Source organism: Cydia splendana, chromosome 15 (assembly GCF_910591565.1).
Source record: "Cydia splendana chromosome 15, ilCydSple1.2, whole genome shotgun sequence".
Taxonomy (NCBI): domain Eukaryota; kingdom Metazoa; phylum Arthropoda; class Insecta; order Lepidoptera; family Tortricidae; genus Cydia; species Cydia splendana.
In genome coordinates, this window is record NC_085974.1 from 7,772,003 (window position 1) to 7,798,982 (window position 26,980).

Below are 26,980 nucleotides of genomic sequence, written 5' to 3' on the forward strand. Positions count from 1 at the left end.
ATTAATGACTGTATAATGTATTTAATTTTTAAGTTTAATTACAAAATCGCTATTGCAATGTCGTAAAAATCTTACCTTGAGTATAAGTAGGTATAAACTTATAATGGACTAAAAATTACATTTTAATTTTAATTCACTTTAGTGTTAATGTTAAGTAGATATTATATTTTACTAAATGTTTGTTATTCAGTCTCGCAAAAAGCGGCCGAACGGGTGAATGAAATATGAATGGAATTAAATAAATAAATAATAAATAATAAATAATAATAAATTCTTTATTTCTGAAATAGAAAATAGCAGTGTTACAGTTATGCTGACTCCCACACTAGGCATAGCCTGTCCCGTGGGAGAAATAATGCGGCTTACAGTGAAAATAATATAGTATACAATCGGTTAGTTACAACAATGGGTTTTTGAAAACAGAGAGACAATTATTTAGTTTACAATAAATTATAGAAAATAATGGTGAGAAATGGAATTTAACTCTAAATAACTTGTAATTAGAGTTTATATAAATGACAAAAAAGATAAGAAAGAGATGAAAAATATTAAAACAAACATAAACATAAATTATCTTTATGCCTTTAGTAACAAAAATAATTCTTCATTAAATAAAATGTAAAAGTGTGTGTGTGTGTGTGTGTGTGTGTGTGTGTGTGTGTGTGTGTGTGTGTGTGTGTGTGTGTGTGTGTGTGTATGTGTGTGAGCGTGGTGTGTTTGTGTATTGTCATTGTAAGTGAGTTTAGTTAATACGGTATCTTTATTAGATTTTCTGTGTCTAAATATGATAGATGCATCAAGTTCTTTGATAAGAGTTTTTTTGCCTCGAAAATGGAGTGTTTTTTAAATTCATATAACCTAACTAGTCGATTGTAAATACGGGGGTATAAAAAGACAGAAAAATGGTGTGCAAATGTAGTTTTGACTGCTGTTACGGGAATTTTAAAAATACGATTATTAAGTAGTGTGGTGTAACTTGATGAGCTAAGGACTATTTTATGTACGTACAGTGCCACCCTTATTATGTAGAGTTTCCGGACACTAAGGACTTGAGCGTCATTGTATAAATCGGTTGTAGGGTACCTAATTGGTTTCCTCAAAGCGACCTTCAGCACCGCTCTTTGCGCTCTTTCTATTTGCTGCACACATATTATATGATACTTTTTTTATCATTGTAAAGGCACAGTCGAGTCGGTGGACGGAAGCTTGTTTTATTTATTTATTAATCGCAGTGAGATATCCCTATTTAATCCCTATTTACAGCTCGATCTCGTCGGTCAGACATCAACACCTACATAACAGTCCTACTGGCCTTATTTTTATAACATACAAAAATATAAATATGTATCACTCCAAATACATAGGTACACATGCAACATAGAACACTCCTTTTTTGAAAGCCGCTTAAAAATGTTTAAAAATGTTCAAAGGTAGGTAATATCACATTATTAGCCGGCAAAACAAAATACGACGCAGTCAAACCAAATGACAAACAAAACTTAAATAAGAATGAACTCACGATACGGCTCGGGCGGAACAAATCCATATCCGCTGTCGAATTAGCTAATTACAGTCTTCATTAACACGTCCTGCTTGCGAAGAGTCCGCTAATTATGTGAACAAATTCGGCATTAGCCAGACTATCGAATCACCCAACCTAGACGTTTTCATACCGCGTCGCACAATGTAACATCAACCTAAGATATATCCCGCGATACGCTCGCTCGCTCAAATAACGCAATAATAATTACCCCGACATGAACTTGCATGTCAGAATGATGTAATAGAAAACATTAGACTAATTGATTGTAGGTATGAGAAATCGTCTAATTTTAAAGTTATAAGTGAGTCAACATAATGAACTAGTCCGAAATAAAATGTCAGCCGGATCACCACTCATAACTATTAATTCTGAGGTGTGATTTATTACTTAATAGCATTGAGATTAATTAGCGTGTATGTAAACAAGATTTGTGGATTTCCGTTAAATAACAAAATACAAAAAGAATAGATAGTGTCATTAGGAGGCGCCTAAATTTTTGTAATTCAAAAGTATATAGTCCTGTATTTTAGACGCAACTGTGTCAATAACCTTGCACGGTACGAAATAAATTAACATATATTTTGTAAGCAAAAAATGAGAATGTCCATCTTCTGGCGCCTGAACTTACTTGCAAATGATTTATTATTAAGTATATGTATGTCTTTAGTTGCCGGTTCTGTTTTTGCGGTCGCAATTGTAAAGTTTATCCGGGGACCGCTTAAGATAATCATTATTTTGAAGGTTTATGACGCCTTTACTCGTCTTTACTATCTGCCAACGACCGGTGTAAGGTCACAATAAAAACGGCGAATGATAATAACTGGATTTAACTAAGCATATATTTTAATTAATTACATAGTCATCACTAACGTCTATGATCGTTTTATGAAAATGTAAATCTTAAAATGTATCTGAATTTCTATCTTAGGATTTATTAGCGCTTCGTAAGATCCTGTGTAGTAGCTTTTCGTACATGAATATGTGTTTAGGCGTTTGATTTGTTATGTCTACGTCAATAAATTCTGATACATTTTACTTAAATCTTAGGTTTTTGGGTCAGATGAGCTTTAAAGTGTAGGTATACCGGTTTACCTAATATATATCTGTGGCCCCACCGCGCAAGACAACAGTAAGTACTTAATAATTGATTAATGAATGTCACTTACGGGTGTTTTACCCTTGTTATAATTGTTTATAATTTTCTTGCGCATCAGATTTCACATTTTCATTACCATTCCACTATCACTTACAAATGTTATGCATGAGGCTGTATAGCAGAAGACCCAAAAATTAAACACAAGGTTTTAACCATCGCCGAAGCTACCTTTGTATATATAAAATGTTTATTTTCTAATGAATATTCAGAAAGGTACAGTTTTTCTACGCCATTTTCCAGAAACACGACAAAAGACTTAGGATGTAACAAAAGACTGTGTTAAATAAAACAGTATTGTTATGGAAACAAAAGCAGTATGCTCTATGCCAGTCTTCCGATCGGCGGCCCGAAAAGACAACTCACTTGAAAATGGTGTAAATTTATATTATGTTTTGCAAATTTAGAAGCGCTTGCGCTGCTGGTAAGTGTCAAGTTGTATCATAACCAGACATCGTAAATTTTATAGCATTTTCGGGGCAGCGGAGTGGTTTTAACGGAATTGGTATAAACAATTTGAACCCTAATGATTAATTAGCGTTAATTACGTTAATATTAACCTTATTTACCATTTCAGTTGGAATTATCTATACCAATTCCGTTAACAACACTCCGCTGGACCAAAAATGCTATAAAATTTACGATGTCTGATCATAACGTTACAAATTCAGTCAGGAATTTTAAACTTAAAATACGTAGGCCTCCAGTAATAAATTATGTTTCCTGCACTTAAACTCAAACTTTACACTGTGCCTCATTCCAAGTATTAGATATGAGCGCCGATAGGCATTTAGCCGGCGGCGGCGCGCCGGTCAAAATCGGTCGGCGGCGGCGGCGAATCGGCGGCGTGGCCTTGAAACACCTTTAATTAATGAAAAAAGAATTTAACCCAAAATTTTACCGAAAAAACATGTTTTTGCTGTAAGAAAGTTATAAAATAACTTTGTATGTTATTTTTAATATGTCTTTTTGTACAATAAAGAGTTTACTACTACTACTACTACTACTAAATAAGTGCATTTTTCGATTTCAAGCAAAATTTATTGAATAAAGGTACGAAAAAAGTTTTATATAGTATAAACGGTATCGCGCGGCATCAGACGCCTCTGATCTCGCCTCTGGTCTGAATCTTGGCGAGGCCCTAGCCGGAAGATCTTTGCGAGGCCCTTATCTTTAGTGCTAAGTAAAAAGTAGCGGATTGACTGTATCAGGGAAACGTCTGGTCGACATTTCGAAGAGCCGAAGTGAGGAAAATCAAGCCCCGTCATTAATCAATATCGACCCAACAAACCGATTTATGTCAAAAAGTGAGGCCCAAGGCCGAGCTCCACCTAACACCGAAGACCTGATTCCGACGCCTTCCCATGCGAGGCCAGAGGCTGAGCTGCAGGTAAGCAAGCATACAGCTTAGAATCGAACGCCAAGTGTGAACTTGGCTGACGGCCGAATGCCCGGAGCGCCGATTACAGCGAGCTTCTGTGCGAGACCGAAGGCCAAGCTGCAAGAGAGCAGAGCTTGGAATTTAACTATTGGTCCAGTGTAAGCAAGTTCGAAGGCCGATAAAGACCGAGGCCATAGTGTTAAAGACCTGGAGCTTTCCTGCAGGTGCATTCGTGCGAGGCCAAAGGCCGTGCTGCAGTGGAGCTAAGAGCGGAGAAGAACCAATGATCAAGCATTTTAAAAGCGAGCCCGAAAGTTAGGCTCCAAACAGGGCCGAAAACTTGGATGTTCAGTCTTACTTCTGTGCGAGCGATGCGAGGCAATAGATTGGGTTACGAGAGAGCAAAGTTTGAAATTAGAACAAGGGCCAAGCTTAAATGAGACCCGATTCTGTTTCTGACGCCCTTGCGTACGTAGCCAACGCCCGGACCTTTGGGCGTGAAAACGCTTAATATCTGAAATTAACCCCTTTTTACACCTTTTAAAGACATTCAAACCATGCTTGCAATGATTGAATTCGCGGTGAATTACGGATGAGCTAGCCAGCTGGCAAAATTAGTCATTCCATTGCTCTAACACTAGTAGCGTGGTTACGAAACAGAAAAGTTTGATTTACCATCAATATTTTTGAATTATATGGACCTAAAATACCTTTTGAATGTCTATAAGCTATTCAGACTGGCGCCGTTAAAGATCTAAACTAGATAAAATATATATTATCTGATTCTGAAAGTAGTAGTATCTATCAAGGTCACGCCGATGCCACGCCGATAGCGCAGCGTCGGCGGCGGCGGCGCGACAATTTTGTCGGCGGCGGCGGCGCGCCGGCGCGGCGCTCATATCTAATATATACCTATGGATAAATGATTTTATTATTTTTATATCATTTTGATCCATGTTCATTCACTGATATCTATGTGTTAAAATTGTTAAATATGAATAATGAAACGGTGTCGTCACGCCATCTAGCCGAGGATAGGCTAAAGGTGTGTGCGGCATCTATTCGAGAATGACTTTTACTTGAATTCCGAGGCACGTTTTTTCCTTAGACTTTATTCGTCTTATACGAAGTTACATATGTCTTTGCTTCTACCTTCCATAATTACAATGAAATTAAATGACAACTTGAAACTGGCAGCTTATTTGATGGGCAATGCCATATAAAGAATTTAAAAGATGCAACGCGATTCGCTGGCAAAATTTAACATTTATTGTAAACTATGGGAGGTGTGCAATAGGTGTGCATACCGTCGTCTATGAATGCTGCGCTGCACTGTGCTTCGCTGCGCTGCGCTGCACTGCACTGCACTGCACTGCACTGTACTGTACTGTACTGTACTGTACTGTACTGTATTGTATTGTCTATTCGGAAACTCACTCTGTACTGTAAGAAGCCGATGGGTTTGCCAGCGGGGGCGGAGCCAGGAGGGTTAATACCGTCGTCTATGAATGCTGCGCTGCGCTGCACTGCACTGTACTGTACTGTACTGTATTGTATTGTATATTCGGAAACTCACTCTGTACTAGATATGAGCGCCGATAGGCATTTAGCCGGCGGCGGCGCGCCGGTCAAAATCGGTCGGCGGCGGCGGCGAATCGGCGGCGTGGCCTTGAAACACCTTTAATTAATGAAAAAAGAATTTAACCCAAAATTTTACCGAAAAAACATGTTTTTGCTGTAAGAAAGTTATAAAATAACTTTGTATGTTATTTTTAATATGTCTTTTTGTACAATAAAGAGTTTACTACTACTACTACTACTACTAAATAAGTGCATTTTTCGATTTCAAGCAAAATTTATTGAATAAAGGTACGAAAAAAGTTTTATATAGTATAAACGGTATCGCGCGGCATCAGACGCCTCTGATCTCGCCTCTGGTCTGAATCTTGGCGAGGCCCTAGCCGGAAGATCTTTGCGAGGCCCTTATCTTTAGTGCTAAGTAAAAAGTAGCGGATTGACTGTATCAGGGAAACGTCTGGTCGACATTTCGAAGAGCCGAAGTGAGGAAAATCAAGCCCCGTCATTAACCAATATCGACCCAACAAACCGATTTATGTCAAAAAGTGAGGCCCAAGGCCGAGCTCCACCTAACACCGAAGACCTGATTCCGACGCCTTCCCATGCGAGGCCAGAGGCTGAGCTGCAGGTAAGCAAGCATACAGCTTAGAATCGAACGCCAAGTGTGAACTTGGCTGACGGCCGAATGCCCGGAGCGCCGATTACAGCGAGCTTCTGTGCGAGGCCGAAGGCCAAGCTGCAAGAGAGCAGAGCTTGGAATTTAACTATTGGTCCAGTGTAAGCAAGTCCGAAGGCCGATAAAGACCGAGGCCATAGTGTTAAAGACCTGGAGCTTTCCTGCAGGTGCATTCGTGCGAGGCCAAAGGCCGTGCTGCAGTGGAGCTAATAGCGGAGAAGAACCAATGATCAAGCATTTTAAAAGCGAGCCCGAAAGTTAGGCTCCAAACAGGGCCGAAAACTTGGATGTTCAGTCTTACTTCTGTGCGAGCGATGCGAGGCAATAGATTGGGTTACGAGAGAGCAAAGTTTGAAATTAGAACAAGGGCCAAGCTTAAATGAGACCCGATTCTGTTTCTGACGCCCTTGCGTACGTAGCCAACGCCCGGACCTTTGGGCGTGAAAACGCTTAATATCTGAAATTAACCCCTTTTTACACCTTTTAAAGACATTCAAACCATGCTTGCAATGATTGAATTCGCGGTGAATTACGGATGAGCTAGCCAGCTGGCAAAATTAGTCATTCCATTGCTCTAACACTAGTAGCGTGGTTACGAAACAGAAAAGTTTGATTTACCATCAATATTTTTGAATTATATGGACCTAAAATACCTTTTGAATGTCTATAAGCTATTCAGACTGGCGCCGTTAAAGATCTAAACTAGATAAAATATATATTATCTGATTCTGAAAGTAGTAGTATCTATCAAGGTCACGCCGATGCCACGCCGATAGCGCAGCGTCGGCGGCGGCGGCGCGCCGGCGCGGCGCTCATATCTACCAAGTATACACGAGTAAATACTTGGAATGAAGTGCCTTTATTTTAAATTGTTGCCTATTGTTATTGTATTAGCAGTAAAGTCAACGTGACCATTATACGGTTGATGGCAGAGTTTTATGCTAAACCATTTAGGCATTAAATCTAAATGCAAACCATGGCATTTGCAAGACCCATGGGCCTTATTCTTAAATGTGCGTTGGACGTATTAAAATGATATTGAATTTTATTGTGTGCATACAATTGCTTGTTCTCAAGTGTAATTTATGCGAGTGTGACGCACAGATATCAGCATCATAAATATATAAATCAATAGTAGATTGTTAACCAAGGGATGAAATGATGCCTTTCACCCGACTTAAACACTCTACTTTTCATTTCGAATACGACGAAAGTAAAATGTATGTGTTTTTTTTTAAAACATGACTAAATATAAATTTGTATAGTCTTTTTAGGGTACCTACTTTCAATTAACAATTTAGGCTAAAGTATCGTTATTTATGGAATGGGGAGTCAAATATCAGAATGGAAATTATATTACAAATTCATTTATGTAAATTTCAATTGCTTATCGTAAAAAAAAAAAACTTGTACCTACTTGGAACCTAAAATGCTCTAGTGCAGAAACGTATCATTTTCTGCACACCTTTTAGAACAACAATGACCCTCTTTCAGAGCATGAGAAATGAAAAATATGTAGTAGGTACCCATTTCCTTGCCGCCCTCGTCCAGTGTCTACATCCGAAATCAATTTGGGCAAGTTTGTCGGTCCTTATTGAAGTCTTTTCGGTAAAAGGTCGTTCTTCCAGAACTTCGCTTCAATTTATAATTCTACTAGCAATGGTTCCTATCCCAACTAGTTGAGTAGAGGATTCCACGCATGCTGTTGATTCTATGCCGCAGAAAAACATTTTCTACTTTATACACGTTGATTTTATAATCGGTAGAAAAAACAATACTTAACTGCAAAAAAGTCAATAGTTGTGGGGACATTTATTGCCCAGAGATAATTCCCGACAATGTCTTTTATTTCTAAAATGTGTATCGTTTTAATACATATCGAATATGCCATCATTTAAAAAAATCGGCACTTGGCATATTGGTAATTTGGTATTACATTGGTATAGATATTTTGTTTTTGAATCCCGCCGCTACTCGCGGTATTTGCGCGTCTTTGACGAGATTCAGACCACGTAATCTTGAACGTGACATTTAGAATGACTCACTAGAACAATGATTTTGGTAGCTCGAAATATAGAACTATTTTAAATGCCTGTAGACATTGTCTATGTCGTCATTGTCGTGAGGCTCGTGGGCTCTACACGAGTAAGCAATATTTTTTTATTGTTTTCCTGGGTCGAACACGTTTAGGAAAACGGGCATATTTTCTGTGGACATTAGAACAGTTAAGTTTTTAAGAAATACAGAAGGTTTGAACAGGCCTTTATGGTCCAGGGAGAAAATTAGTATTTAAAGCCTATTTCTTTTATGATGTACTACACGAGAAAGATTTTTAACTTAACTCATATTAAAAAAGTTTTTGACCCTCCTATTGCATGCTGATTCTTACTTATTTATGGAAATATAGTAGGTATTTAAATAAATGCTTTCAAAAGCCGTCCTACTGCCGTCGCTGATGGTTTTCTGTAAAGCTGAATAGCTATGCTTGTTTAACTGTAATGATTTATTATTAATATCACTACCACCACCATTATTTTTAAGTTTTAATATTTGTACCCCAATAGGCAAAACACAGAGCTCTATTTATTATTATTATTATATAATATAGTCCTCCTCGCCGAGTCCGACGATGGCGACTCCTCCAAATGTTTTTAATTAGGAACATGGAACGCTCTAATATGACTTGCGATATAAGACCTTAACAACTGTACCTGATGTGTTCCACAAATATTTTTTTATTTTACTTACTTTACTTTACTTGGTCAGTGATTGTATAAATATTTAATACTTATAACATTCCCCAATAAAGTCTCGACTTTAAAAAAATCATGTTAGTTAGTAACAGCAACAGCATTCCGCACGCACTTCCCACACGCATCACTTTTTCTTCAGATATCCATCAAATCTGAATCAGAAATATGATTGTATTTAAAAAATTGGTAGGTAGGTATGGTTGAACAGTGTTCGGCATTATTATAAGATATAATACACAATTTTAGACTCCTCTCCGGGGAGTCCTTTACCAACTTTACTAAAAAAAAGCCAGCGATGCGAATTGGACGTGGTACGGAAAAAAATATTTAGATAGTAATTCTTCTTTATGTTCACAGGGTTCACAGCTAGCTAAGCAATGTTGTCATATTCGTTTGCAAGTTAAATATATCTTTCTACTTGAAATGCATAAGGAAAACTGCAACTACGTGTGAAAGATAATAGATTGTGCAGCAAGGTGAATGCTCTCCCAGCAGCCAGGCAGGCACTATGTAAATCGTTCACGTACTTTATCTGTGGTTTGCCCACGCGCAGTGAGTCAGTTGAGCGGACGTTTCCTGCGGCCCTACGCCGCCGCAATTTCAATCACGTGTCGTAGAGTTTGAGCTTTGGCGATTTAGGAAATAGATGGGAAGTATGGGAATAAAACAGGGAAAGTGACCAGACGGATCATAGCGTGACTCAGGTCAAAGTTCAAAAATCTTCGAACGAGGTTCAACCTGGCCACACGATTATTATTCCGCGCGGCTGTCTCTAAAATCCTCATGGCTCTTAAACCGGTCTCCGGCATGAGATGACGATGAAAATAGTAGAAAGTGAAAAATTGGCGGACAGAGTCAGTACAGTATGATTTTACAATTCAATGAGCCATGATCAATTGCTTCTTCGTCAGTCATTTATTGTGTAAATGCACGTGCGTCCGTACGCTTACATCTCCTTACTTAAACCATTCCAAGTTAGGCTTAGGCGGCTAAGCATTTGATTTATTTTAACAAGTCTATGCTTTTAGTGCGCCTATTATGGAAATGGAGAATTGGAGATGTCATGGAGACGAAGCGGATTGAAGCATTCTAGAGTTGCTTGATTAATCTCAATTTACGTTAAATTGTTGCGTTAATTACACAATTAAAATTCCCGTTGTTAATTTATTGGCAAGTTATTCGCTAATTAATTACAAGTTAGTACCGTAACCTCATTCTGTGTTAATGGGCGGTACAACTTATAGAAGCAATAACGTCAAATACAAATCAATCAATAGTCAGTCTTCGTTTTCTGAAATTGGAGTAATATCTAGTGAATACTTAGTATATATTTTCTATTTAAGAAAGTACCTACTTAATAGAAATTTCAATCATTTATTTTCAGGCGACATAGACCCAATAGACCCATAGATAATAATGACACTTTTTCGCACAGTTATTATAGGATACAACTTAAGCAAAGACATATCTAACTTCGTATAAGACGAATAAAGTCTAAGGAAAAAACGTGCCTCGGAATTCAAGTAAAAGTCATTCTCGAATAGATGCCGCACACACCTTTAGCCTATTCTCGGCTAGATGGCGTGACGAAACCGTTTCATATTTAACAATTTTAACACATAGATATCAGTGAATGAACATGGATCAAAATGATATAAAAATAATAAAATCATTTATCCATATATATACATTTTTTGATATCTTTATACGTTTTAATTTTGAGTTTTAGTCGTGTGTCGATAGATGGCAGTAAATTTACAGTGACTACAAAATTTACAATGACAGGACCCCTCTATACTATCTATTCTTTTTGACTTAAGTAAGTATGTCGGTGTTTTTGTTATAATTAGAGTTTAAAAAAAAGCGGACGTTGGCGGCGCATATCGTTGGGATCTCACAAGGGAAATCCGAGTATAAGTGAATTTGAACTTCTTATGGGAGGGACCTAGGTAAGTAAGCCATCTTTCTGTCGAAACGATGTAGATTTACAACTTTTATTGTTGTTACGCTCGGGCGTATATTTTGCCCTCCTCCTGCTAATAAAATACAGTATTTAACCTTTAAGGCGATATGATTCGACTCTCTAACCAATTTGAGGAGGTGAGGTGCGCGGCAATATGTGTTTACATAAGTGATTAGGTACTGCAGTTTAGTGCGAGTTCATATATTTGTTACTAAACGCAAGCAGCAAATGTATGAACTCGCACTATGCACTAAGCAATGTGTAAAAAGGCCCTAAGGTACCGCTAGGCGCATTGCGAAATAAGTGGATGACATTTTGCTACGGTTTACTGTTGCATTGAGTTAGTTATAATCGGTTTTACATAAATTACACAGTTTATTGCACGTTTTAGCTAAGTTGGTTTATTGATACCTTTCTTACGAAACTACTAAGCTTTATGGTTCGGTTTCAATCAGTAAGGAGTAAAGATCGACGGGTTAAGTATACTTAACCGAAGAAGAGGTTATATAATAGGGGATATTACTGCAATGTTCTGCCGCCAGAGTGCAGCACTACCGACTCAGTAAATTCATAGACTAACTTATACATACTGTGCCTTAAACTGTTTTTTGACAAGTTTTCACAGACAATAAAATATGACATTGATGCATCAAGGCGGTTTGCTACCGGTAACCGCGAAAATCTAAATTTAGTTATCTGCCTCTTTATCGCTCGAATAAGCAAGAGTGATAGAGAGATTAGATAATGAAATTTCGATTTTCTTGTTTCGCGGCAGGCCATGTGTCAATGTGGTTTGTTTATTGTATGTGCCACAAAGGTGCCACCTACGCAGAGCTTTGGTTTGGTTTTAATTTATTTCTATTCCTATTATGTAAAAAAGTATTTTATAGAATAGGTACTCTGGATTTTATTTCAGCAGGTATGTTTTTATAGAGGTACGGTTTTACCTAAATATTAAAGCACATTATTTAAAGGAATGACAATAATCTTTGGGACTGTTTCTTGTTTGTTTCTTTCTTTTCATTTCTTTATTTTTCGTTAATACCCATAAGAAGTGGCGAGCTTAGTTTGTTTGGTGTAATTTACTAATATTTAGCTAAATATAAGTTCGAATGTTAATAACCATAGACAATTGCACGTGGGGTTATGAGTTACAGTCCAGGGGGCCTAGCCGAAACGCACGCCTGATTATCTAGGCATTGTAATTTAAGTAGGCTGTCATTTAACGAACGACTAGAAGCTGTGGGCAGTTCTACTTATCAAATAAATTCGTAAATTCCTCAAAAAAAAAAAAACAATCCATGCAATCCGGATCCGAAATGTATAAAATTATCTGGATCCGGATCCGGATCCGCGGATATTCCCATACATGTCAGATCCGTCGTGCAAACCCTACTCATGGGTAAACCCATCTGTTTTGCCAACAATGATAACGTCACGTTGCTGAAATAGGTACATGTTCATCGAAAAACACGATTTGTGCGAAAAGTCACGAGTACAAACCGAAATTTCGTCAACTCACTAGCTCTAGACTAGACTGTTTGCTGACTCGCACACCGTGTGAGTGGTTTCTTCACACAATTAACACCTCTGTTGTTGACTAAGCTGTGGCAGGTACAGCCAGTAAAAAAAGGTACTAACTGTATTAATTGCAATATGCATGTTACTGCGTTATAAATTTTCGATGGCTGTGTGACGCCCGTACGAGGGAAATTCGTCAAAGTATGATATGTAGGTATTTCCATTCCGCATAGTTGTTTGTTTTGTCTATAGGTTAAGAAATCTTTGCTTTGATACGATAATATCTTTGTTTTTTTTTATGCTTTTCGTGCAAAAAGTGGTGGGTGTATACAATACACTGATAACTTTCACGATTTAACACATTATTAAATTGTACAACGGGACTTAATCGCGTATTTAAATTCTAAGAATTGCCTCCGACGTTTCGAGGACGTCTCTTACGACGATTATTAGAATTTAAATACGCGATTAAGTCCCGTTGTACAATTTAAAAAAGTAAACAAGAGATTTATAATTAGTTAAATTTATAGTTTTGTTACTGATTTTGTCCAGTAGGGCTAATATGGTCGGCTCTTTGTCATTTGTCACCATGCCTCTGTCACGTTCTAACAAATATGTAAGTGTGAAAGTGACGCATTGCATGACAAGTGATAAAAATGCGACCATGATATAGGTAGAGATCACGTTGCACTAACAACAAAAACATGCAGCATATATATTATATTATGCATCTTTCTCGAATTACCTATCTGATCGAGGTTTTTGGATGCACCAAATGAATAAAATTACACAGATTTAAATTAGTTGTGAAATGATGCGAATTCTTCGAATAATGCCTTGCCATAGGTACCTACATAGTGCAATAAATAAGCACATATTTATTAAGAAGATTGAGTAATATTTTAACTTGAGCAACACGATCTACAATTATTTGCTTTGCATTTGTTTACCACTGGTTTGGTGTATCTAACCCACATTTGACATGAGACTGTTAATTTTAGACTATAATAAATGTATGTATCTATAAAGCTTCTAAATAACTAGTTTTTCACTAAGCTTCAGAAAACGGTTGCGATGCTGTGAGTTTGTATTATCTGATTGAAACGTATTTATTTAATCCTTCAACATCGAGATATTTCTAATAACTTCAAACATGTCTTGACTTAGAACCTGAACTAGAACCTGAATCTTGAGGTTCAAAATATTTGACTTCGCATCATGAATAAGTCCTTTGTTAAGTACCTAACCCCCTTATTCATAAACGTTTACTAAAGTTGACAAGCCCATAATAATCGTGTGTCCCTTTCCATCATACCAATACGTCGGAAAGGGACAAACGATTATCATCGGCTTGTCAACTTTAGTAAACGTTTATGAATAAGGGGGTAAGTATTTAACGTGCACTGTAGATATGCGATACGTCGATGTTCAAAATGTTTGACGGGTAACTTACTGGTATTTGGTAGAATGATCCATTATTAACAGTCTGGTAGGAGGTGAGAGGAACCACAGGAACTGATCCGTTTCTGAGCAGAATCGGCCCTTGAACCGGCGTCACAGCAGGCTGGCCCGAATCTGAAAACAAAACATAACCTTCAATACTAAAATAGAATATAATAGTCTCACAATGGATGACTGACAAGGCCATGCAAATTTGAGGAGAAAATGTTGAAAGCAGAGCTTGGACACCCGAAAAATTGGGATGCAGCCTAGATAAACGTAAACGTGACGTTTAATGCTAATTCCGCTTTGTGCAACATTCTACGCCCAATTTGCTGAAATATGCATATTGCATGAAAGTGACGCAGTCATATTTGCGCAAGATAGAGCTATGTGTTACAGCTATGTGTGTTGTGGGCAATATAGTCGCTTCTTTAGTTCGTTAAAATTTGATTGCACTGGAAGTAGGTCTGGAGTGACGAAGCCGAAAAAGACCTGTCCGCCCAACTGGCGTGAAGTGGCGCAGAATAGGGCAGAGTGGCGCTCTCTTGTGTCAGAGGCCAAGATCCTCTTTGGGTCACTGAGCCAGTGATGTATGTATGTATGTATGTTTGTATGGAAGTAGGTCAGGTATATGGGTTGGCTGTAAGAAAACACGCGTCATATCGCTATACACCTAATTAGTTTCGCTCCCTTTCAAACTATTTATCCACAAAATGTTCGGTGTAACCCACTAAAATTTTAGTGGGTTACACCGGTTGGGTGGGTAAGTAATCTTAAGTACTAATCAGTATAAATTACTCACACAGAGACAAGCAACTGCAGTTCATTGACTCGTCTTAAAAACAACACTACACTTAAAACTTATTTGCGAATATTTTTACAGAGCACGCAACGTGCATCGTAGACCGGCGCTTTTGCAAACTGAAGATACCTCGGACTTCCTTGCCCCTCTTAAAAAACGAGGGTCAATCGAAATACACTTCACACGCTTATTCAAATATTTGTCGTGGGACTTACACAAAAAACTCAAACAACCAAACGTTTTTATAAGTTCAAAGAAGTTTAGGATATAAATAATGTAAACTTTGTATTAGGTAATTTCAAATCTCTTAATTACGTATTTTATAAATGGTTAGGTATTCATTCAGTACGCCCTGTGGAATTTTCACTAAAAATATTATATTTTTAGAATTGTTCTATCCTAATTTGCGAAACTATACTTGAATAATACATTCAAGAGGAATGAAAGCAGAAATTTCTATGCATAGTGACCCGTTTCTTTATATAATAGCCAAACATCGTAAATACATATATAGCATTTTTGATGCAGCGGAATGTTAACGGAATTGATATAGATAATTCCAATGGTAAATTAAGGTTAATATTAACGTAATTAACGCTAATTAATAATTAGGGTTGAAATTGTTTATACCGATTCCGTTAACACCACTCCGCTGCACAGAAAATGCTATACAATTTACGATCTCTGGTCTGGTAATAGCATTCGAGTATTAGGAGTATGAAAGAAACCTTATCACCTTCTCTGACCTAACAAGCGTGGAAGTGTCATTAAAAATGATATACCAATTTTCATGGAAATTTGACGTCATGATGACCCTGCCACAATTTGTCATTGCAAAGTACACGCAGAGTTAGCTTGGTCACAATCAAATAAGAATTCGGAATTTTTGACCTCGTAGACGTGTGCGATGACGCCAAAAAGTCAAGCCAAGTCAATGTTAAGTGGGTCATTCCTTTAAGCTAATTAAAAAATATAATATGTACTTCCTTTAATTCTAAGCTAATAAAGTTTTACCTAAATAACTACATAGGTAGGTATACTACACTTTCTCAACCATCGCGTACGGCTTGATTTTTTTCATCAGGAAGGTAGATCGAGGAATCCTAGAGCATTTAATAGATTGTCAAAAAAAACTTTTTAGGGTTCCGTACCCAAAGGGTAAAAACGCGACCCTATTATTAAGACTCCACAGTCCGTTTGTGCGTCTGTCTGTCCCCAGGCTGTATCTCATGAACCGTGATAGCTATACAGTTGAAATTTTTCACAGATGATGTATTTCTGTTGCCGCTATAACAACAAATACTAAATAGTACGGACCCCTCGGAGGGAGGGAGGGAGTCCGACTCGCACTTGTCAGGGTTTTTCGTAAATAACTACATAGGTACGTATATGTACACTTTCTCAACCATCGCGCACGGCATGATAGCCCGGGAAGTAGTATCATAAGGTGCAAATGTTGGTATCGGATGAATTCACTTAGCACAGATGTAATATACGTAAACCTGAGCTAATTGAGCCCGGTAGCCATCCGCCACCCCCTGGCAGGTAGGCAGGAGGGGCAGTCAAAGTAATTTGTAATGGATTTAAGCTTTCAACTCCTTTTCAACTCCGTTAGAGGATGAATTTTTAAAAACGCTGAAATTACTTTTCTTGTATTCTAATAATATGCGCATATAAACTCGAAAAAAATTTTGATTTCTATACAAATTTTTAACCCCTATTTCGCCACCTTAGGGGATGAATTTTAAAAACGCTGAAATTGGTTTTCTTGTATTTCAATAATATATCTTTTAACGAAGTTTTAAATTCCTAGCTTAAAATAAAACATGAACCCCATACAAACTTTCATCCCCTTTTTAACCCCTTTAGGGGTTGAATTTTTCAAAATCGCTTCTTATCTCTTGTACACATTATAAATGTAACCTGGTGTGCAAATTTCAACTTTCTACCATTTGTAGTTTCGGCTGATAATAGTAATAGTTGAATAAAAAAAATAGCAAACAGATTTTGATTTGTTCGTCAATATTTTTATTTTTTTATGTTAATCTGTAAGTACATTAAATGTCTTAAAAATGAATTCCTCATGACCGATTTATCTGGAAATGATACCAAACTCGAGGTGGTAGGTAAATAGAAATGAAACGAAATGAAATGAAATGAAATGAAATGAAATGAAATGAAATTATTTATTGTCAGACCACAGGTACAAATATAAAAGATGTTAATGGTGATACAAGTCCTTTTCCGCAGTCTACCATATTTATGGTGTACAATATTTAATATCATGCACTATCTACATGCAGTCGAGTTATTTACAGTATTTACAAATACTACATAAAGTCCCCAGTTTTGTGTCATTACATTACATCTTAATAAAAACCTAATTAAACCTAAATTAGTCATTATTATTACCTTAATATTTTATAATTTGCCATTATTATTTAAAAAGTCAAGTGGGGAATAAAACATTTTGCTCAGTAGCCATTCATTAAGTGCTTTTTTAAATCTAGTATTGTCAAGGTTCTTAAATACATCTGGAATATTGTTATAAATCTTGATTGACATGGAAAAAATGCTATTTTTGTAAAAAATCGATTTAGTTTGATGCGTATTTACAAGTTTGTACTCGTTTCTCAAGTTACGATGGAATTTATCGTTCCTTTGATATAAATTAAGGTTTTTTTTAGAAGCCGATATGATTTTTTACCTAAAGCGCGGAGGCGTGTAACTTTGGATGCCCCCCTGCCTACCCACCAGGGAGTGGCGAATGGCTACCGGGCTGGATTGGCTTAACTTTACGTATACCTTTAATTTCGACGTTTCAGCTGAGTTGCACCAGCTGTGGTCACGGAAAGACACTGTCAAATTTTGGTATCGGATAACTAAATTCACTTAGCACAGATGTAGTATACGTAAAGTTAAGCCAATCCAGCCCGGTAGCCATTCGCCACTCCCTGGTGGGTAGGCAGAGGGGCATCCAAAGTTACACGCCTCCGCGCTTTAGGTAAAAAATCATATCGGCTTCTATTTACCTACCACCTCGAGTTTGGTATCATTTCCAGATAAATCGGTCATGAGGAATTCATTTTTAAGACATTTAATGTACTTACAGATTAACATAAAAAAATAAAAATATTGACGAACAAATCAAAATCGAAAATCGAAAGACAGTGTCTTTCCGTGACCACAGCTGGTGCAACTCAGCTGAAACGTCGGAATTAAAGGTAAAAACAATGAAATTATATCGCGGTAGACCCGTTTGTGTAATTAAATATGATTTGTTTCATCAGAGGTAAACTAAGTAGATCGAGAAATCCTAGTGTTTAATAGATAGTCAAAAAAGCTTATTAAAAAGCACGGAACTCGCACTTACCCGTTTTTAGGGTTCCGTACCCAAAAGGTAAAACGGGACCCTATTACTAAGACTTCGCTGTCCGTCCGTCCGTCCGTCCGTCTGTCACCAGGCTGTATCTCACGAACCGTGATAGCTAGACAGTTGAAATTTTCACAGATGATGTATTTCTGTTGCCGCTATAACAACAAATACTAAAAACAGAATAAAATAAAGATTTAAATGGGGCTCCCATACAACAAACGTGATTTTTGACCAAAGTTAAGCAACGTCGGGCGTGGTCAGTACTTGGATGGGTGACCGTTTTTTTTTTTTGCATTTTTTCCGTTTTTTTTTCATTATGGTACGGAACCCTTCGTGCGCGAGTCCGACTCGCACTTGCCCGGTTTTTTTTTTCAGTTGTACTCAGAAGACACAGAACTTGATCATGTATTCATTCAATCGAATTCTAATTGTTTTATTTAAAAATGTAAGGGGGCTTAAATGGTGTTGTCTTGGTTCCGAATGTTCCGATATATTGCCTATAGTTTACGTCTTTTTACTAACAAATCTTACGTTTCGAAATTAAAGGTATCAACATTTTCTAAGAACATACTGGTTCATACGTACTTACAAAATACCAGCTCATCTCAAATGTAAATCATGCACTCTATGGATCGTGTCATAGGCATTACAAGAAAAACAAGGTAATTTCATCAGAGAGCTAGGCGCGTCCTCTATTTAGGTCAAATGTTACAAAACTACTAATCTTTACATGTAGCCTGTTAAGGCATCATTGTCTTTTCCGACTACACCTTAAATGTACTAGACATAGCGGACTTTTGGCTTAAAAAAAGCATTTATACATGGCAAATAAAATTACACACAGAATAAAATTCGTCAAACAGAAAAGTAAAAAATTGGCATTATCTAGTTTTGAAATTATTGATAGTTGAATGCTTCAAATAAGTAGGTAATTATTCTTTGATCTTTCACGAATATACCTAGATTTTTTCTAGCATAAACAAGGCATTGACCAAATGAAAATGATACAAATCTTTTATCGATAAGCAATGATGATACCCCAACTGGCAAGTCAAAGATAAATGTACAAAAATATAAAAGAAAATTATAATGAGTTGTAGACGTTGCAGTAGTAGTAGTAGTAGAGAGTTCGTGTCCTATTTGCAGCAGTGTGAACTTGTTTCAAATCAATTGTAAAATCACATTTTAATCACTGACACAACTTAGGTACATGCATAATATCTTCGCCTTAAGTGTCGGTAACGTTAAAGAAGACATTAAGAGATTGACGCGTTCATACATAAACATTACAGTAATTGGTTTTACCTCGCTTAGACTCCATTGATTAATATGTGAATCAAGCTACGACATTAAACTTTTACGATCATAGTTAGCAAATGGAGTAAGTACCTAGTCAGAAAAAATTGCTTCGCATATTTTATCGATGTTTATAAATAGAGGTACGTTGTAATTGTAGAAAAATAAACTATTCCTATTTAATCTAATAATATTATATCCGTTTTAAGTGAAAACGAGTTTTCCTTAGTGAAAACAAGTTTTCGTAACGCCTTGATGAGAAGTAGTTTTAAGTAGGATTTTTCAGTCAGATCTTATTTTCGCAAAGTGCCTTGGTGGCTGGTGGTGTCCTAACAAGTAAAAACCCCAGTCAATAGTTAAAAAAAAATTCTCGAAAACTACGAAAAATCGGCTAACATACATGGGATATATTCTGATAGCCCACGACGTGAGGAATCTAAAAAAAAATTTTGACGTCAAGGTTTGGAGCACCCTGTATATTTTATAGATTTTCAATTATTACGTAGTTACATCCATCTCAATAGACCCTAAGAACATTGAGCCACAGCCTTCCTTCTACGCACTAGAACAAACACAGCCCGGCCCTAAGTAAAGTTTGCCTAACACAGTCGAGAATATTGACCTTAAAATGCTCTGGGATTTCAGAAACATGCATGATTCACTTGTCCATGACATAGAACAATAAAATATCAAGCTTTTTAGTAAACAACACGTTACATAAACGAGAAGTTGCATTAGAAATTTAAAATTTGCAGTCTTGAAACCTTGATAGGTAGGTAATACCTACCTTAGTTTTTCAACAAAAAAGTTTTAAAAATATGTTTTCATTGTTTCACCACGTTACTAAGATGTCAGTTTCAAATATGTTGCTTTCAGCCAGTTTGTTCTCGGTATAGTACCATGTTGCATCTACAGGAGTAAAAAAATGTCTCAGGTACCAAATCACATACTCACTCTCATCGACTCATTGTATTACGCAGCGTAAGTGAAATGTTCGAACCATAGATAAATACATTCTATCTATAGCAAATGCCCTAAGATCATTTAGATTATGGCTTCTCCGCAGTGTATTTAATCGCGGCGTCTTTTTATGCTATAATTAGACTCCTGTGCATACTAACGAGATGAAATTACAAATAAGTACCTATTAGATAGCAATCGTACAGACGTCACTGCATATTTACTGGGGGTCGTTTCATAAATGCCTGTATTATAGGTTGCTTAAACAATTAGAGCTAATAGGTATTTGCCTAAGAAAAGCCTTTTAACAGTATACGGTTTCCGTACATAGTTAAAGACCATCTATATTCTGCCTCTCTATCATCGTAATATATTCATAGTATAGAATTAGGAAGTGCGCCATCTACAATTAGCTTACACCCCCCTTCCCCAGCATATGCAAGTGGGGCCAATGTCATCATAGGCCTTCCAGTCTATTGCAGACTATACAAGCAGTATCAGGCAGGGCGACAACGTTTTTCATGGCTGTATAAGCCAAGACGGGAGTTATATTATGTATAAGCCGTTACTGAAGATTGGTTACAGTCATCAGGCGGCCTAGCCAAGGTGACAATCGCTTGTGCTTCGCCATCGAATCGCTTTGTATCTCTCTATCGCTTCCATATTAGTGTGACAGTGACAGTTGCGTTTCGTCCGCTATGTAGCATTAGCGATTGGCATGTTGTCTACGGGGCCAGTGTCATCACGAAATTCAGCCATGAAAATACGACAAAGAAGAAGACCTGTTATACAAGCGGAAGTCAAGGAAATTAAGTTGAAAAGAGCCTTCCGCTTGTATTACATGTCATAATAGGCGTTTATAAAAAGTACGTGTCAACAACCTTGTGCATTCTATTTTATACTGGATTAGTAAATGCCAACGAAGTCGCAGTCTGCTTGCATTCAAAACTAATCTATAAAGTGGTGGTACTAGTGCTCGACATGCTAATGCCCAATAGATGACACACTGCTGTCACCTCTATTGACAATGACTTAAGTTTTAAGATGACATGTACTGCTGGGACCGCGTCGAGCACCAGTACCACCACCTTATTCCTAACAAGTTTATTCGTCTGGACATGGGAGCAAAGAAATCGCAACGCCTAAACGAAAAGATTAATAAGAGGCGTCAAAATGTCTAATAATTGCCGTTTTTTCCAAGTTTTTTACTGTGAATTCAAACGACCTTGCTTCCGATAACGATTCCAATTGGCCAATGCCGCATCCTCAAATCTTAGAGTTTGTTAATAAATTAACATATCTAACTATAAATAATGCTGAGGTCGCAATCAACGGAACATGAGTAAATACGATACTCGATTAATACAACATAATAAATGGCTAAGATTTTGACCTCAGAGTTCTGTAGCTAATTAAGATTGCTATAAGTCTTAAGACCGCGCGCACACGTAAACAACCAAAAAAGCAAAAGCTCCCATTAGCGAAAATCGAAAAACTTTTATCAGCGAGCCTTTTTGATTTGTGCTCAGTTATTTTGTTGCTTAGATATACTAATGCTTTTTCTACCTATATATTAGATAGGTACTCATTATAATATGAAAAATATTTATACATATTTTACTGGAACTTGAACTTGGACAATAGTTGTAAGACTTGTAAGTTGTCGACTTTCTGGTTTTTTTCAGCTGTACCTGCTTAAGCGCCATTTGGTCGCCATCAGTTCGGACCCAATGTCTATATTCGCGATTAATATATGTAAAAATCATGTCGTCTATCTGTCTCAAACGGTGAACTTATTTGAATATTAGTTGTCAAGCAAGATAATGGTTGAAGGGCATAGCCAATTTAATGGTTATAAAGTCAGCTTTTTAACATATTTGTAACGAAGGCTGATTTCTACGAATAGATAAAATGTTATCGGCGTACACATAATTTAATAAACCAATAGCTATTTTAAGGCCAAATTAAAATTATGTATCACCCACGTGACAAATTAAGTGTCTGCCTAATTTTGTTGCCTACAGGAGCAAGTAACAAAATTTGCTCACTTTTGACACGTTTCGGCATTTTCTCCAAAAATACTTTTACAGTAATCATTGAATTTTAGTGTCCGACTAGAAGCTAATTAGTGTTAGTAATATTAATCAGAAATATTCAAAGACTGAGGGAGGAAGTTTCCCAAAATTCCTTCACAACAAAATTATGGTCCTGGTTGGACAGCGGAAGGATCACCTAAAGTGAGACCTTAATAAGTAGGTCCTTATATCAGTTAATTATGCTAGAAGATAGGTGACTCTTGTTCTTGAAGGAAGAGTTATTGGACGATAGGTGGACCTAGACTGACAGACGGAGACCACGGACGGATGTGTGATGCAATACAAATCATATAGGTATGTATGTATGTATACATAGTACTTACTTAAATTAGGTTATAGCGATTAATTGTTAAATTATTTTAGTCTCTAGTTTTTAGTATTATTTAAATACTTATATAAGTTGCTACACCCCTCTAGGGTTGATGTTCACTGCAAATAAATGAAATGATTTCTGACCGTGAGTACAGATGTAGTAGTACTTTTCGAGACCGAGACTGACTGAAATAGCAAGATGCGTTCGTACGTTCCCTTGGAAATACGATGGAAAATAATTATGCACTATATCTGTACTATAAGGTTTATAAGATAAGAACAAGCCTTGTACTAAAATTGGTGCGATTTGATTGTACCGTCGTGTAAGGTCACCATTTGAAAGAGCTGTCCGGAATATTTATGCGCGCCACTTGGACTTATTACTGTGAAATATTATCGCCGTTATAAGCTGCTCGGATGACTGTAATATGTAAGTAGGTAAAGTAGGTAATAGAATTTACAACTTTAGAATTGTAATTTTGTATATGATATATACTTGTTATCATTTCCCAAAGATTTACAAAAAGCACGTTCTGAATCGGAGTTTATAGTTCGCACATTTTTGTTCTGAATCTATATCACTATCTCACTTTGTTAAAAATGTACGTTGAAGCCACGCAATTTTAAAAGTGTATTAGTTTTCCGAAAAATAGGTAGAAAAAAAAACAGGAATCGAAGTCCAAGTCCAACACAACGTATGAAAAAGATAAATTAATCGAGAGTCTTTAGAATGAGTATCAAAATCTTCCGGCTTTTGTATGCAACTAGGTACATACCAACAGAAGTGTACCTACGAAATAAACTGTGTCCTTATACATTATGACGTAAACAAGTTAGCCTGTCAGTTGGGCACGTTTTAATGCTACACGACAAAAAGCTCCTTTCACACGCGTCTCTTGTTTCGACACTTTATGAACCTGCACTGTTACATAAATAAGTTGGACGATGCAACTCGAACATTGTTGTATGTTAAACTTGTTCAAGAACCTGAATTGAGGTGATCTAAAGTGCCCTGATTGCAGTAATATCATAGAAACAAAGATCTGACAAAGGGAGAATGGTATGAATTATATATAGGTAATAGACATGAGGAAAGGAAAGAGAGTCAGGGGCAGACCAAGACGTAGCTATGTAGACCAAATAAAATAAAAAGCTGGTGTCGTGTCGTATCAAGAGGCCAAGGATATGGCATACAAGAGGGAGAAATGGAAAATACTCCACCGACAAGAGGATTCAATCTCAGTCTGTTCTCCCTTTTCAAATTTCAATCCTGGTAGAATTCCACTCCAAACCCAATACATAGTCACTAAGTAATTTTGTCAAGGTGGTGGTGTAAGTAAATTGATACGTTTTCCAAAAAATACTGTTGAATCTTAAAGCAGCATCATATGATACTTTCTCTCAACAGGTTACATCAGGCGGCCCAATTCCGAATGCCCGACCTGTGCGCAAGAGCTTGAAAGCGAAACCAAGGTCAGACGATGCGCATGATCATGCACATTTAGATTGAGATGTGAATGTGCTTTTCGGCTTTACGACTGCTCCTACTATATTTTCCTCTCTTTCGTTTAATTTATTATAAGTGAATGTTACGTATATAACACGGTTTACATACAATTAATTTGTGGAGGTGCGAAGGGAATTTGGTTCTGGCTGAAAAACAGCGCTGAAGTGTCACCCATGTGGTTGTGGGCGGGTATTCTCAGCATCATGCTGACACCAAAACCGTTTGCTACATTATTTTAGAAATAATTCTAGCTTATAGGGTATATTTAATATTATTAGAATAGTTAGTTTAATTTAGATAAGTTTATATTTTTTACTATTTTGTGGCAATAAAGCATTTTGATTTCATTTCTCCTTTTCTCTATATTTATTTATTAAGTAAAAATTGTTTAAGTTTTATTAACTCATCGAAAAATGCTATAGATAATGTGTCAACAATTCCTATTGTCTCTGCTCTAATGCAGTCTAGTTATATAACCATGAAAATTTCAATTAAGTAAGTTTGTTGCATGTGATTGCAATCTTTATGGGTGATTCTTGTCACGATGCTTCCGCTATATCTGGCAGAATCGTCCTTTTAATTGCTCTAAAATCCAGATTCATCTGATCTAATAGTTTTGGCATTCGTGCAAGAGGTTGTTGAAGTCGTGGAAGCTTTTAGCGAGGTCAACTTTAAAAATCTAGGGTATCCTTTGACTTGACAATCTAATTGATTTAAAAGATGGAGCACGGACAGAGGAGGCCATTTTGGGGTATTATTTATTAAGACCAAATTAGACGATATACATATGTATCTATCTCGTATCAGGTATAAAAAGCGCTACATCGATAAGATTAAAATCAAAATGAATGATCCTGATTCTGACAAATGACAATAGTGTTGGCGGGGGTTTTAATAAATTGCAGGATACAATAATGCAAATTTATTTGACGCTAGAATTCTTTGTCTACGTAATTTTGTTTCACTCTGTAGATAGTTTAGGTTCGTTCTTTCCTAACTCTGCAATTGCCATCGGTCTATGATTATCAAACCCTTTAAAAAAATTATAATAAGTAAGTGCTTGTCTTTGTAAAGGGACTTCGTAGAAATCCTCGATTTCTAATGTTTTTATAAACAAAATAATGAAAACCCACGTTATTGAAATAAGTCAGGCGTGTACCAAGTTAATCACGAATAAAATAAGACAAGTGTAAGATAACTGACACGCATTAGTTGGTTAGGTTTAACGCTCTCCTTTTGTTCGGCCGCCCGCTGCTGAAGGCCACGTCTGCCATCGACTGATAGTGGAAGTAATTGGACCGATCGTGGCACTACTTCACTGTCTACTAGACGTTTAAATAGACTATTCGTAGATCACGATCGTTCGCGTGTACTAGCCGTTATCTAGATCAATATAAAATAGGTACCCGACTTGTCCACTGAATCGTATACGCGTATAAATTATCCGCGACTGACCACTTTATGTTTATTTAAGATTAAGATAAACTAATGATTATTTTACCTGATCCAGTATCGTCGTCGTAGTATTCATCGTCGTAGTCGAGAACGGCGTGCAGCTGTGTTTTGCCACCGGATCCTCCAGTTTCCACTTTAGTGAAACCGGGAGGACGGTCGGAGGGAGTCTGGTCACTGCTGCTGCCACTGCCGCCTTTTGTTCCAGGGTTTATGTGCTGTCGAGGTTGCAATGGCGCTGGAGTTGAAATAGGTCCATTAACAAAGTTGAAATTATTCACATTCTGGTTCGAGGGACCCTCGAACCTTCGACTAGATGTTGGACTCGGTGACGTCGCTGGTGGATAAGGCGCATCCGAGTAGCCTGGATTATAAAGCGGCCTCTGGCCACTTTTCTGATTTATTCTCCTTTGCTCGTAATCGTAGTCCCCTGTCGGATCGTGGACATATTGCCCCGTGTTATCGTACTGAGGATTCACTTCTTGCACTCGTTGGTTTTCTATTTGTATGTCTAACCTACTGTTTTGTTGATATATTTGGGTATGAAGCTGTCCCGCGTAGGGGTTTTGCGGAACTTCTTCGTGACGAGGATAATGTGTGAACTGGTTGGGAGGAGGGAGGTAGGAGGTGCCAGCACGTTTCCGGATTTTAGACCTTCGTTGCTGTTGGTTCACTGGTGGAGCGAAGGGCTCATTGCCAGGTGCTAGAGGGTCACTGTCAGGCTGGTGGTCCTGTGGAGAGTACAGAAGGTCGTCTAGACCGAGCCTCAAGGGGCCAGGCACTGGGGACGTATCAACAAGGGCCGGTGTGGCCGCTGCGACCGACGCCAGCGTAAAATTCGCCAACGCCATTCTCAGTAATGCGGCATTGGTGTAAAATATCAACTTGCTAAGTCAATATAATGTACGTTCGAGGCGCTATTACGGCGGCGGTTGCATAATGCCGTGAGAGGTTTGAAGGCGTCTAGGCGCACGGCCGTCTTCGCATAGTCGGAGCACAGACTGATATCCCCGCCGCACTATATCACTATGTATCACATGCCCCGAAAAGCTTGGCGCGTTATCTGAAACAATCAAAATCACGTTTATCACATTTATTACATAAATTACTTAGCAAGTCTCAACGTGTCATAAACAAAAGAAAATTTACGACCTAATCGCTTTAGAAC

At 37.4% G+C, this 26,980-nt stretch overlaps 1 protein-coding gene across 1 annotated transcript in view; it reads right to left on the minus strand.

Annotated features, from left to right (window-relative positions):
* Positions 1 to 26,980, minus strand: part of LOC134797511 (protein spaetzle 3) — a 51,795-nt gene that overhangs the window by 12,927 nt on the left and 11,888 nt on the right. Inside the window, exons 2-3 of the mRNA XM_063769756.1 lie at positions 25,862 to 26,875; positions 14,022 to 14,143 (exon numbers count right to left, since the gene is read on the minus strand). Coding sequence (XP_063625826.1) covers positions 14,022 to 14,143; positions 25,862 to 26,663 — 924 coding nt within the window. The 5' untranslated portion in view covers positions 26,664 to 26,875. The remainder of the gene's footprint in view (positions 1 to 14,021; positions 14,144 to 25,861; positions 26,876 to 26,980) is intronic.